General features: G+C 45.3%; 2 protein-coding genes across 2 annotated transcripts; one reads left to right on the forward strand and one right to left on the reverse strand.

Moving 5' to 3' along the window:
- Positions 1-1,932: 1,932 nt before the first annotated feature.
- LOC119387383 (BTB/POZ domain-containing protein 2) lies at positions 1,933-11,667 on the forward strand. Its single transcript, XM_049413499.1, has 6 exons — positions 1,933-2,432; positions 2,687-2,806; positions 4,247-4,387; positions 4,740-5,647; positions 6,633-6,867; positions 8,730-11,667. The coding sequence occupies exons 2-6, from the start codon at positions 2,729-2,731 to the stop codon at positions 8,886-8,888; spliced, it is 1,521 nt and encodes a 506-aa protein (XP_049269456.1). The 5' UTR covers positions 1,933-2,432; positions 2,687-2,728; the 3' UTR covers positions 8,889-11,667.
- LOC119387384 (EKC/KEOPS complex subunit TPRKB) lies at positions 11,558-13,124 on the reverse strand. The gene is made up of 2 exons (XM_037654756.2): positions 13,075-13,124; positions 11,558-12,114 (listed from the first exon to the last, which is right to left on the reverse strand). The coding sequence occupies exons 1-2, from the start codon at positions 13,121-13,123 to the stop codon at positions 11,582-11,584; spliced, it is 582 nt and encodes a 193-aa protein (XP_037510684.1). The 5' UTR covers position 13,124; the 3' UTR covers positions 11,558-11,581.
- Between the last annotated feature and the right edge of the window lie 762 nt (positions 13,125-13,886).

Raw genomic sequence — 13,886 nt, forward strand, 5'->3', positions numbered from 1 at the left:
AGCTTATCTTTATGGCTATATAAACAAGTCATTCTTCAATTTTTGTTTATAACCTAGGCAACCGATTTATTCCTTATCCTTGGTCTTAATTCACAATTTTTTTCCTTATATTAACCGCCGGTTTCACGGCTGATCCCCCAAAGTGGGTAGGAGCCAAGAAAAAAGGCACAAGCAAGCAAGCAAGCGGCTACATTTCGATGGAGGTGAAATGCAAGAACACATGTGCACCGAGACTTAGGTGCACGTTAAAGAACCCTCAGTGGTCAAAATTAATCTGGAGCAATCGCTTACAGTGTGCACACATAGTCATCTCGTGATTTCGGCATGGAAAACTCTGCCATCTATAATTTGACCTAAATGTAGGTATACGCGAGTGTTTGTGCATTTCGCCCCCATTGAACTTCAGCTGCTGTGGCTGGGAATCAACTCTTGTCCTGAAAAGGAGGGTTCCTCAACGTGAATGGTGCATGACTGAGTGTTTGGCATTCCTATTTTTTCGTGAGTGTGGGTTGAGTGATCCATGGTGAAACACTCTACTTAGAAAGGGGCACTCAGGCGCAGCAACTGACAGACTGGTTCGCAAGAACAATTGCCCAGACTAAACAAATCGCCACCACAAGTACCACATGAAGACAACGGCATGTAAAGGACACAGACCCACTCTGCTCTCTTCTTGTTTCCTTTCCATGGCTTACTGTGTTGAATTTACTGTGTTGAATTTAAGTTGAACCCCCTTGGTAAGCCTCCAGGTTTCTGCTCTGTTGGTAATTACTGGTAAGATGCACTTTTATATATATACACGTTTCTCTTGAGGGATAGTGGTAAACTACCATTCATGATTCAGGGAACAAACGGATGTTAAGGACATCTTAGTTGAAATCAAGAAATGGACGTGGGCATGTAGAGCGTAGGCAAGATAACCGCTGGTCATGAAGTGTAACAGACTTGATTCCAAGAAAAGGCAAGCACGCGAGAGGGAGGCAGGAGATAAGTTAGGTGGGTAGATGAGATTAATACGTTTGCGGTGATAATGTGGCCGCAGCAAGCACAGGACCGGGTTGATTGGCGAAACATGGGAGAGGCCTTTGCCCTGCAGTGGGCGCAGCCAGGATGGTGATGAAAGGACACGGACACAATAGTTTCAACTTTACAGCGTACTTTGCAGTTTTATACGTTCCACCTCTGTCTCGCTTTACAGTGTGCTAGAAGTCCGACACTCTTCCTTTCCGCTCCCAATCTCCGTACCGAGTTGGCTCGGGCCCGGTGGGGCCACCGACTTCACCGGTCTGCGGGTTGGTGTTATCGGGAAAACGGGCAAACGGATCCTTGTCGGATGAACTTGCGTCGCTTTTCTCGTCAGTAGTGCTTGTATGTTCGGGAGGCGCTTTCACTGGCTCAGGTTCGGCCTCCTTGTGATGTAACCGAACAGACCCAGAAGTACGTTTCAAAGTACTCCCGCACAAGCGCAATTTCTGGACGTTAGCGAGCATGTCGGCTACAGGACAAGCTTCAAATACGGAATTTCAGAAACGGAACGTGGACACTCAACGTCGCGCACCTCGAGAGCCGACGGCCACGGAATCTGAGACGTCGTAGCAGGTTCACCGTTCTAGTATGACAATTTATCACCTTCAACGTGCACCAAATGCTGAAACGGTGACGAAAAAGGTTACTCTGCTCACGGCAGCAGCACGAAAACAATCACACGGAGCGATAAGGATAAGGCCGAAGGCGTCGATAATGCGTGTATATATGAACAAAAATGAAACACGTGCAAACTTTGGCAGCTATGGATGTATCGCCTTAGTGCGACTGGATAAACTAGAACAACTTTCTTTGGTGCTTCAGATGCTTCAGAGTCGTGCTTTTCACCTAACGGCACGCGGCGCAATCACGGCAGCAGTGTGTGTCCTCCGTGATTGGCACGAATAATTCCGATCTTAAAGGCGATTAACTGGCGTTTCGTGCGTCGTCTCTGCATGTAATCATTGGAGAAAGCTTTTACTGTGCGGTGCATATTTATGTTCTATACAAAACCTGCTTCCACTTATGAGCTAACATCATCCTTTCAGTCGCATCACTCGCATCCGCGGCATCCACTGCATCTTGTGCTACCGATCTACATGTTGAAGCAGCAGCTGCAGCAGCGCACAGCCAGGCACAGCTGATTCCCGCAGCGTAGCGAGGATTCGTGGATTCGTTCCGAATCCGCAGTTATATTGCCGTATTGGTTTTACGCGCAGAAATCAGTTTCTTACTGTGTAAGCTACTGTTTACATAAGAGTTTGCAGTCACTTCGCCCGACGTCCGCCTCCCTTTAGGTGGAAAATGAAGTCTCGCGGAGAACCAGTTTAGCCGCGCATCGTGCAAATGCTGTGACTGCCTGGCATCGTTTGTCACCACTGTCGTTCAAGCTGGGAAAACTGTAGATTGTGTGAGTATCCTCAGCCCCGTGCTACGCACACTACGCATATGTGGCACTCTGATTGCGGTGAAATTTGTGCTGAACCCCGCAAGTAGTTAGTGCTTTTTCATATGCATCACCTTCTTGTAAATGCCAGGCGCTACTCCTTGCGATACTGCTAAAGCACAGAAAAATTTATTGCGTTAGCAGTTGGCGTACGTGCATTTGATACGGTGGGTAATTGTATGCCTGCGACATCATTTTTGTACTTTATCCGTGTAGGGGGGAAGAAAAGCCGTTCAGCTCGCGTACAGGACCCGCATTATGGCTGGTACTGAAGAGGACACTCCCAGCAACTTGTCGTCCAACGAAAGTGATGCACCGGCTACCCAGGCGGTCCAGGTACGCCAGTTTCGATCTTGTTTTTTAAGGCCAGACTTGCTTTGTCAAGTCACGCATCACATTTTGGTACCAGTCTGTCGGTCGTTCGCTGCCGCTGCTGATATATATATATATATATATATATATATATATATATATGTGTGTGTGTGTGTGTGTGTGTGTGTGTGTGTGTGTGTGTGTGTGTGTGTGTGTGTGTGTGTGTGTGTGTGTGTGTGTGAAAGCACTAGATGAAATCTCCGGCAATGTGCGCCTGTCAATGTCCTGTCCTCCATTCTGGCGTTTAAAACAGCCCAGCAATGTGTTCCAGTTACCGATATCTGATCAAACATATGAAACCTTGGCATAAAATCTGCACGTGTATTGTCACCTCATAGCAGGTGTGACGCCAGGATTATTCCCCTGAGGGTGCAAGGAGAGCTGGGAGAGTGTTGAGGGTGGAGGTGATTTCTTCAGGTGGGAAGGGACACCATGAAGGAACTAGCTTTGGGTTCAGCTTTCTGGTGCTTTCCTTCAGTTGCTGGGGCACCATGAAGGGACTAGCTTAACTTCAGCTTTCTGGTGCTTTCCTTCAAGAACAAGTTACAAGTTACAAGAACACCAACACCATGAAGGAACAAGCTTTAGGTACAGCTATATGGCACGTTCCTTCAGGGGTGAAAACAGGCCCTTGAAGAAACTAGCTTATGTTCAGCTTTCTGGCGAATCGGTGAGGCGACAGGTGGCAGGTTAAAATTGCAATGTCAGTGTTGGTTTCACAAATTGATGGGTAACCACCATAAATATTTTAATGCTTGAAAACTGTGAGTAAAAAACAACTCCATTTGCACCGTGGAAGCTCTAGAACTTTGCAGACGTGTACTTGTCTATAGTTGGTCACAACCTAAGAATAAATGCAAGCTCCGTCCACCGCCCTCAATGTACTACCCAGAGAGAATTTGCGTAGGTAGCCTATCTTGTCACATTTTTTCTAATTTCCCTGATGTCAAGCACCAGTTGCTTACTACAGGTAGGCGATTTTCCTACACAAACACATGTTCGTATCTCCGGTTTTCAGTCGAAAACTTAAACTTTCTGCCGGATTTCAGCAAAGATTCCAACATCAGTGCTCAGCCAAATGTAATATTTTAAGCAGGGACAACGCACTTTTAAGTCTTAATATGCACAGTGTTTACATAAATAGCACAAAGTACTTACAGTTAGAGCAGAAACCACCTAGAATGACTCTCTTGCAAACATGAATGGCAGGCCTGTGGCAGCTCTGGGGGAGGAGGTTGTATTTATTCTTAGGTTGCAACCGACTATAGGTGCTTTCTTTATTTTAATAATCATTGTGCAAACGATCATTTCACTTGAATTTTGTTGGATACATTCATGTAGTTCAGTGCTGATTTCAAGAACTAATAATGGGGTCCTTTGTTTCACGATTTTCTCCCTTCACAGGGAAAATCATTTCAGAGCCCTGCGAATGCCTCACCACCAATGAATCGTCGAGGCAGTGATGCATCACAGTGTCTCACAACCAATGGTGTGCGAGCACGCACAGATGATCCACTGGCATCCATTGCATCAAATAGTAGTCAAGTAAGTGCCAAGTTCGTGTCAGGTATCCCATAGCTATGCCATAACTTTGAAACACTTTTTCATTGATAGAGGTGCATTACATACATGAATGTGGAATTCAAATAGCAACCAAGTTATTCCATCTACTTCTCAGGCATTACAATCAATGGTTCAATGTTGTGAAAGCCGAGTACTGAAATTGTGAATTGTAAAGCTAACAATCATATTGTTTAGTTGGGATTGAAATTGTTTGTCGTGCTGGGTATGGGTGTACCCAACATGTTATTTTATGAACATTGCATTTTGCAATAGGGAGTTGAGGAAGATCACAATTACAATAACTGTAAATCTCATTTTTTCTTCACCTACACAGGTGCCATTCAACTGGCAAGCTTCAAGAAGCACCGTGCAGGAGCGGCTGTCTTTTCTCTTCAACAAGGAAATTCTCAGTGATGTCCGCTTCCTGGTTGGCCGAGGTGCACAGCAGCAACGGTTACCCGCCCACAAGTTTGTGCTGTCCGTGGGAAGCGCTGTTTTTGACGCAATGTTTAACGGGGCTTTGGCGACAAATGCGGAAGAGGTGGAGCTTCCTGACGTGGAACCCGCTGCTTTCTTGGCGTTGCTCAAGTTCCTGTACTCTGATAAAGTACAGATTGGTGCCGAGACTGTCATGACCACACTCTACACGGCTAAGAAGTATGCAGTGCCGGCTCTCGAGAAGGCCTGTGTCGACTTCCTTCAACGACAGCTGAGCAGTGACAACGCCTTTCTGCTTCTAGCACAGGCACGGCTATTTGACGAGCCTCAGCTGGCTGCGCTCTGTCTCGACACTATCGACAAGAGCACAGCGGAAGCCCTCGCAGCAGAAGGCTTTGTGGACATTGACCGGGACACCCTGTGTGCTGTGCTTGAGCGAGATACACTCCGTATACGGGAGGTGAAACTGTTTGCCGCTGCTCTGCGCTGGGCGGAGGCGGAGTGTGTGCGCATGGGACGTCCCGTCACTGCTGACAACAAGCGTGCTGCTCTTGGACGAGCCTTGTTCCTGGTGCGCTTTCCGCTCATGAGCATCGAGGAGTTTGCACTGGGACCAGCGCAGAGTGGCTTACTGACAGACAAGGAGCTGGTCTCACTGTTCCTACACCTTACGGTGAACCCAAAGCCCCCGGTGTCATTTCCAGACAGCCCTCGCTGCTGTATTTTGGGCAAAGAACAGGTGGTGGCACGGTTTCAGCAGACTGAGAGCCGTTGGGGCTACTCTGGAACATCCGATCGTATCCGGTGAGCTTCACTTTTTTCAGCTAAGCATGCAAATATTAGGTTGTCAGCATTTCTTCAATTCTTGTTTGTTTTTTAATGAGCGTGCATGTTGGATTTTGGAGGATAGTTTATTTTTGTTATCGCAATAATATCTGTGTCGTGGCAGTACTGCACCAGCCGTAGTGGACTGGTGGTTATGGTACTCGACTGCTGACCCGAAGGTCGTGGGATCGAATCCCGTTTGTGCCGTGTGTCGATGGAGACGAAATGCTAGAGGCCCGTGTACTTAAATTTAGGCGCACGTTAAGAACCCCAGTGGGTCGAAATTTGCGGAGCCCCTCCACTCCGGTGTCCCTATAGACATATTCTGGTTTTGAGACGTAAAACCCCAACAATTATTATGTATATTATGGTAGTACTGCACTCTAATCTCAACCTGGCACTCATCAATTTGTCATTTTCATCATAAGCTGCATTTGAAGAGATGGTCATAAAAAAATAAGGCTCACATGTTATGAGCCTTTGCCAGATTATAACAATCATTGAGACATTGAACTCGCAAGTGGCTTCCTTAAGCAAGCTAAACCGACTGTTGTAATAAAGTATCGGGCATTTTTGTCTATATGTCACTAATCAACTAGTGCTGCACTATGTGTACTTTCAAGAATTTGTGGCATGCCTGCATGTCCAGTTCTAAAGTAGTAAAGGGAGAGAACTGTGAACTTTTATAGACTGGGTTTTGCAAAATGTTAAACAGAAGAATGCGGTACAGGCGGCACATGGTGCACTGATCGATTGAGGATAAAAGTGCTGTGATCAGTCAACTAGCACAGAAAATTCAGCAAAATTCAGCCAAATTCAGTCCTGTTGGTCCAGAAGAATATAAAATCCTAACAATCTGAATTGAGATATAATTCTTTGTGTGGAGAACTTTTTTGGCTTTTCGAGTTGCTTGCAAAGTACACGGACCTTTGAGCCATATCATGTTTGCCTTCCCTTCTCTCAGGTTTGCTGTGGACAGGAAGATCTTTGTGCTGGGCTATGGTTTATACGGGTCTATTCATGGCCCTTCGGACTATGATGTCAACATTCAGCTCGTTCAGACAGGCTCCGGCCAAGTGCTTGGATCGCACGACACAAGCTTTAACAGTGACGGATCACCAGCCAGATTTCGTGTGCTCTTCAAGAGCCCAGTGGAAGTGGCTCCTAATGTCAACTACACAGCTTGTGCCACGCTCAAGGTGAGTAAATACTTGCACTTCTTTGTTTCTTTTTGTTGCTGTCTTGCTCTAGGGGATATGTTTGGCACAACTGACATAGCGTTAGCACTTTCAAAAGTGTGGTGCACGTAAAGGGGTATTCAGACGGGGGACATATCCTTGGGGGATAAAGGCAGAGCCTAGTGATGTCAGCTCGCGAGGAGAAGTCTCCACAAATGTGCCCCGCTCACACGGACGAGGCGAACGGAGGGGGAGACCAGTGTTACTAGACTACTCTGGTGGCTTGTACCACCCGTTTGACGAGCTGCTGACGACGAGGTGCAGATGACCCCAGCTGCAGACTGGACACCCACTGCCGCTCTCTGCAGGAGCAAGTGCAACAATGTGGCCAAACAAGAGCCCGAAATTCCGCCATATCCCCCACCACCGGGGGATCGGAAAAAAGGTCCCCGTCTCCTCCGAGGAGTCGCGGGGGGGTCGCGCCCACTCATTAATCCGTGACGACGTGGTCACGTGATCCGCAATCCCCCCGTGTCCCCCGCCGATTTCTCCCTCGTGTGAATACCCCTTTAGGCATAGCTATTCTTTGCTGTGAGCATACCCACCATGGTAGCTCAGTGAATATGGCGTTGCAGTGCCCAGCATGAGGTCATGGGTTCAATCCTGGCCATGGTGGCCAAGTTTTGATGTGTGTGGAACGCAGTGTAGTTCATATACAATGCATTGTGTGCACCTTAAAAAACCTCATGTTATCAAAGTTAGTCTGGTGTACACTGCTCTGTTGTGCCTCCTAATCAGATCATAGTTCTGGCTTTCTTTTTCCTTAATTAGGTGTTGTTTTTAAAGAAGTTAGTTTAAATATTTCATCTAATTGTCAGCATAATCTCTAAATGCTAGGCTTTAGACTTCCACCTTTTATTTTATCACAAAAATCCATCTGCACTGGATATGCCTTCAATTTGTACTGTTCAGCATGCTGAAAATGCTTGGTTGGAAAATGCTTGGTTGGAAAAATGCTTGGTTGGAAATGCTTGGTTGGAAAATGCTTGGTTGGAAATGCTTGGTTTAGGTTGGACCTAAATGAGCGGATACCACTCCCAACGATCAGTGTGGGATAAAAAAAAAAAGAGCAAAGAAAGCAAAATGAAATGGAAAAGTAGTCATTTCCGACCTCTTGATAAACAGATAGCCATATTTGTCGCATTTCTTTGCTGCCATGATCACTGAGGCAAACGATGAACTGCGGATCACCATCTCTATTAGCAGTTGTTCACTTGCATCCCCTACGTGGAAGGGAGGGTTTGTCTTGCATGGTGTTGGTGCAGATACTATTGCCCACTGCTTTATCCATGAAAGCCTGAGTGAGTGCCAGCCCATCACTAAACGTTTCTGTATGGCAGCCTCCAAATGACACCAGCGGCGAAGGGCAGTCGCTCGAAATAGCACTAAATTTGCCTGTGTGACAGTGGTACAAGACTGCAATGTCACGATGATGGCCTTACTGAAACTCTACGCCTTTTCATCTGTGATCTCATCATCAAGGAAAGAGAGCAAGCAGCAGAAGTTTGGTTGTTCTTGATTGCTAGAGTTCATTCAGTTTCTTCCAAACCGCGCATATTTGCACCAGACCTCTGCCTTTGACCATTATTTAATGTTCAGATGGATGCATCTTGGCATGACACTATAGCTGAGCGCTATGAGTGCTAGGCTAACACTCGGAATTGTATATGAGCACAAAATCTGTCTAATGAGCTTTGCGAAAGCACGATTATGTCAACGATTTTCTTTTCTTGCAGCCCTCGCATTTATGAAGAGCGGTGTGATGTTTTCATAATGTTTAAGGTAATTAGGCTAATTACAGGGCAACTTTTGTCTCCCCACAGGGACCAGACTCTCACTACGGAACAAAGGGCTTGCGCAAGGTAACACTCGACTGCCCGCGTGGGAGCAAGGTTACGTTCCAGTTCACCTATGCCGCTGGAAACAATAATGGCACCTCTGTTGAAGATGGCCAGATTCCAGAGATCATCTTCTTCACATAGTGCGTCTGGCCGAAATGGCTCTGCTGTGCCGGTGCATTTAAGACAGACTGAAAAGCAGCGCTCTAGCGTAACCTGTCCCTGAGGACTGTAAACGGAAAATTGCGTGAAAGCCTCACCGTTACCTGAGCTAAATGCGCATATACCTTGGTTGTGGTAGGAATGATCTGCATATGTGGAATTGGAATTACCCGTGTTACCATGCGTGGGTGTGCTTAGATGTTGATTTATGTAGCAGTAGCAGTATCATTAGTGCCCTTAAAATGCGATGGCATTTCTTCCCACCTCTCAAGAGTTGTGTATAAGAAGTTTGGAGTACCAAGTATTGTCATGTGCGGTAGGACAGAATGCCTGTTGGTAGGAATCTGTGAACTATGGTCTTCAAAAACGAAACAAATGCAATTATTCTATAGTTGTGGTATAGAGTTGGGTATAACAATACCTTCGCATAGTTCTCACTTGTTTAAAAATATTTTTCAAATAGGAAATACTTATGCTGGTTCCTAAACTGGATGGCCTCAAACCCCTCTGCTCCCTTCTTAATCATTTCCTTTTAACTTACTTTAAAGGGCCCCTCACCAACTTATTCCACGTTTTGTTGACACACTTGAAGTTCTCTAAGGAGCTTTGAACCAGAATAATTTTTTAAATTAGTTTATTATAGGAGGAGCTAGAAAAAATTGTCTTTCTAGCATGTTACTAAAAGGAGAGCCACTGTTTTGCTTTGTGATGCTTTAAGTGGTGACATAGTGCGCTCCGCATTGGATTATGAACCGAAGTAATGTACAGTCAAACCCGCACTGAACTGTCAAAAATACGAGAATTAGTTCGATATATCGTATAATTCGATATAAAACTTTTTAAGAATTTACCATATTTTCTATGCGAATTTTGGTGCGCAAGATTGCCTCACGGCACTGCTTCACGCTATTGCAAGGAAAGTGGCTTCATGGCAATATGCAAGGATTTTTTTCTAAGTTTTTATTTTTCTGCGGTTTGTAGTTGGGGTGCGGATTATATGCAGGGGCGAATAATACGTGAGAAAATATGGTATTGATTCAAACGGTGCATCAATATCATGCTACGTAGCTGTGCATACTCGTCGGGCATCGGAAGCCTCTTGTCCGCCATGTTCTTCAGTCATGCTGAGCACAGTACGACTGAAGAACAAGCCGATTTTGTATGCAACGGCAAGGTTAGACTTAATTCCTCCGCATTCGACTGCATTGATTATCGCCAACTTTGAGTATAACAGCAGGTTTTTCATTTCATGGCTACCATCGCGCTAAGGGAGCGAAGAATCTCAAAGAAGCGAACGAGGCGACAATGAAGAATCATGGGAGAAAGCATGTGATGGCAAGCAGTAGTTACGACCGGGAAAGTCCCTTTGTGTGAGGAAAAGCCAACCTTTTGTGAGGGAAAGCCAACTTCTTGGGGCATTATGCGCTGTATGATGTATGAAGAGTTCTGGCTATTTTTGTTTGACGTAGCCTTAGTTCGATATATAGTAGAGTTTGACTGCCATGGCTAGTAACGTTCCAAGCAGTGCCTGTTGCGTGTGGTATTTTTCGGATCGACACAAAGCTCCTTGAAAAGGAAGGGTATGTGGCCTTCCGTTTGACATTTCGACCATTTTTGTAATGTGCAAATGTTTAATACTTTATTTATTTTATTTACGCTTTATTCATAGCTCCAAGGCGCCATTATAGTGAGGGTGTTACCATTTGTAAAACAGTAATGATAATATCGGCAGAACTCTAGACATGATCCTCAGCAAGTGATCTGCTATGCTTTTCGATTCCGAAACATGGTGAGGGGCCCTTTGAGGTGTGCCTTGGTAGCCTTAAAGGTCAATCAATCATAGTTTACCTTGCTATGTTCTATGCTTGCTAAGCACAAGTGAAGCTTTAAATATTTCACACCATGAATAAAGATCCCGGAATCTCTAAGTGAATTGTAAAGTTTCAAGCAGCATTTTATATTTTGACTAATATTAGCACATTAGAGTCAACAAACAGCATCGTGTAATTTAGAATGGTATTTGGGCGCTCGTGAATGTATGGTGCTTTAACTCAAAATGCATTCGCTTCTTATCTTTTATTGACGTGGAATGTTTGTGACAAAAAGTTTCTTTTGAGAAGCAAATGAAGTTAATGCTTATTATATAGTTTAAAATAATTTGCATATTTGCACACTCCTACCACTGGGCATAGTAGACATGGGAAATCTGTGCTGGCATTTGTTACCATCATCCCATGCATGCATTTATAATTGCATTAATGTTCATGAAGTTGTTTATGGATGAACTCGAAAAATACTACTGACCAGTTTAACTCAACTGACAGTTGCGCTGCTATGTGCAGTGGGTGAATCTCTAAAGATGGTCCTGGCGAATTTTGCCATAATGTTTTGTGCTGTGTAACAAAATTTCATACACTCTGTTGGCTGTGTCCAACAAATATGTGGGGAATGTTGTAGAGTCTGGCAGGAATTCTGCAGCATAAGCACTCCGGCACATGCCTAAAAGTGGAACCTCATTACCATTTGCATCTATGTATCAATTGTTCACTTGTACACTGTTCATCTAGTCTCCTGTACATATTGTAAGGTTTTCCCTTCTTTGTTCCAAAAAATAATAATAAAGTCCAATATGCTTGTTTCCTGAAATGTACACCATACTTTATTAAACCCAACACCTACACTGTGTCCTTTAGAGCTATTCGTGTCACTACGGCATCCAGTAAGGTGCCCACGGTGAGTTCCTTCTCGGTCACCTTGAACAGTTTTGCGAGTGCCTGAGTGTCTGTGAACTGTGGAATGCTGTCCATGGGCAGTTGGTGGCCCTTGATGCGTTCCGTGAGTGTTTTCAGGTGGCAGTCTCCCGGGTCATCGAGGCGCACCACCACAATCGTGGAGTCGGCATCCTGCGCACCCATCTGGCGTAGCGAGTCGCCGATGCTGCCAGTGGGTCCCAGAACGTAGAGAATCTCGGAGAGCAAGCTTCTTGTTTTCATGCGCCCATTGGATTGATTTGCCAGTGCCTTTGCGACTGCGCACTGCACTTGGAAAATGTCTGCCACAAGGGATGCCCTGATGAGACAGACTTGCAGGCTGCCACTCAATACAAGCTGTCTGAGTTCGCCGCAGTTGGCCACGTTGCCAAATAGCAGGATCGACGCCGCGCTTTTGCCTTCCCGGTCGCGCATGACAAACTCCATTGCGCTGCAAGCTGGAAAATGCGCCATGATTGTGCAAGTCTACTAGCAGGGCATGCAAAATCTAGACATTAGAGCGAACCTGCTGTTTATAAGTGCCTACAAATGGTTTACAAAATATTTGAGCTTTCCATTTTTTTACATGACAACGCTCAAGATACATTTTTAATGCCGAAGCGGCAAGAATATCAAGCTTTTTTGTTTGTAAATGTTCTCAGATGTATGACTCGGTAGCGCTGAAAATTTCAGCAAAACGAGATTAGCAAAGACAACACATGTTTGCTGCACAAAAACTACTCTTCCAGCGTCTATAGAAATTTAGCTAAATGGAAAGTGTAGTACGTAACGTATACATACGTCATAATCGGGAAACTCCGGCAGTGCTTCAAACTGCCAGTGTTTTGGCGTTCAGCATATGTGCGCTCGTGAAGCACATGAAAAACCGCAAGATGCTAATAACGCACCACTATTTGTATGCGCAATAGTTGCGCAGATTTGCTAGTTTACTCGATATGCCATGCTAAGTTACCAACCACATGTATGACCAGTGCGAAAGCACACTGGTTGCTGCGCTCACGCTCTGTTTAAGCAATATGAAGGTACGAAACATAATGCCCTAGAAAGGGCCGATACTTTATTTGTTGCTGAGAATGTAACCAGTCGCGTGCTATGTGCAGCAAAGAACAAGTTCCTTGCGTCACTTATTCAGGCCGCGTACACCAGGCAACAGGTGGGAAGTAGTACTCGATGTAGTGCGAAACGTTAATTCTGATAACACTGAACATAAGTTGTCGCTTTGTGACATTTCTTTTCAATAAAAATTCTGAGATGCTGCTTGGGAACTGTAAATGAGAGGCCTTGGGCACTTGGGTTACCGCGTGTTTAAAAAGCGTACGTTGATGGTTTGTATAACACTTAGACGTGTAGCACTGTAACACTAGCGTCTGTCTCGCCGATGAAAAACATTCGCTTACTTTCTTGGCTCTCCTCCGAGCCTCCTTCGTCTGCTCCGCCAGCGCTCATCGGATAAAAATACGTCTATATTGAAGCCTAAAAACGAGCCGTGCAAAGTCGCTGTTAAGCGATATACAAAAATACGTTTAGGTCCAAGACAAGTTCGAAGCCTCAAACGCACGTATGTATGTCTTGTCTTCTGCTACAGTACCAGTACAGTACAGGGGACAAGAATAGTACAGGTACAGTGCAGGCTGCAAGAACTTTTGCTCGACCCAATGCTAGTTTTTAAGTTCACAGTCGGCTAATGGCATTGATAACGTGAGCCAATCTCTGAACACTGACGAAGTGCGATACGGGAGCCAGGTGCTGCGGCCACAACAGCAGCATCACAAAATGCACATCTATTTTCATAGACCAGTGAAGCTGGCAGCTCGTTCTGCTATCGTCATCTTGTCCGGTCGGCTGCTGTGGAACTTCTCTACGGCTGCCCGACTTCTGAATTCATTTAAGCTCACCAAAGAGACGCCAGCACTTTGGCTAGCAACTTGTTGCATCACTTCCAAATTTGTCGCCGGACAGATCGGTACACGGTGCATTAAACATTTCCCTCCACCTTCGGATTATTATTATTGACCATGCACGCAAGTGCACTCTAGTTTAGCATTCTGTGTCCGCTGTCTTTTCGTTGCGCCTACTAAAAGTGCTAAATGTTTGCACTTACTGTTTCCACGAAGCATTACGCGACTTTTGCTTGGCTATATGCAACCATAGTTGGACCGTGCATCACGCCTGTCTTGAAATGAAACGTGTTCCATTTTCATAACTGTAT

Source organism: Rhipicephalus sanguineus, chromosome 3, assembly GCF_013339695.2.
Source record: "Rhipicephalus sanguineus isolate Rsan-2018 chromosome 3, BIME_Rsan_1.4, whole genome shotgun sequence".
NCBI classification, from domain to species: domain Eukaryota; kingdom Metazoa; phylum Arthropoda; class Arachnida; order Ixodida; family Ixodidae; genus Rhipicephalus; species Rhipicephalus sanguineus.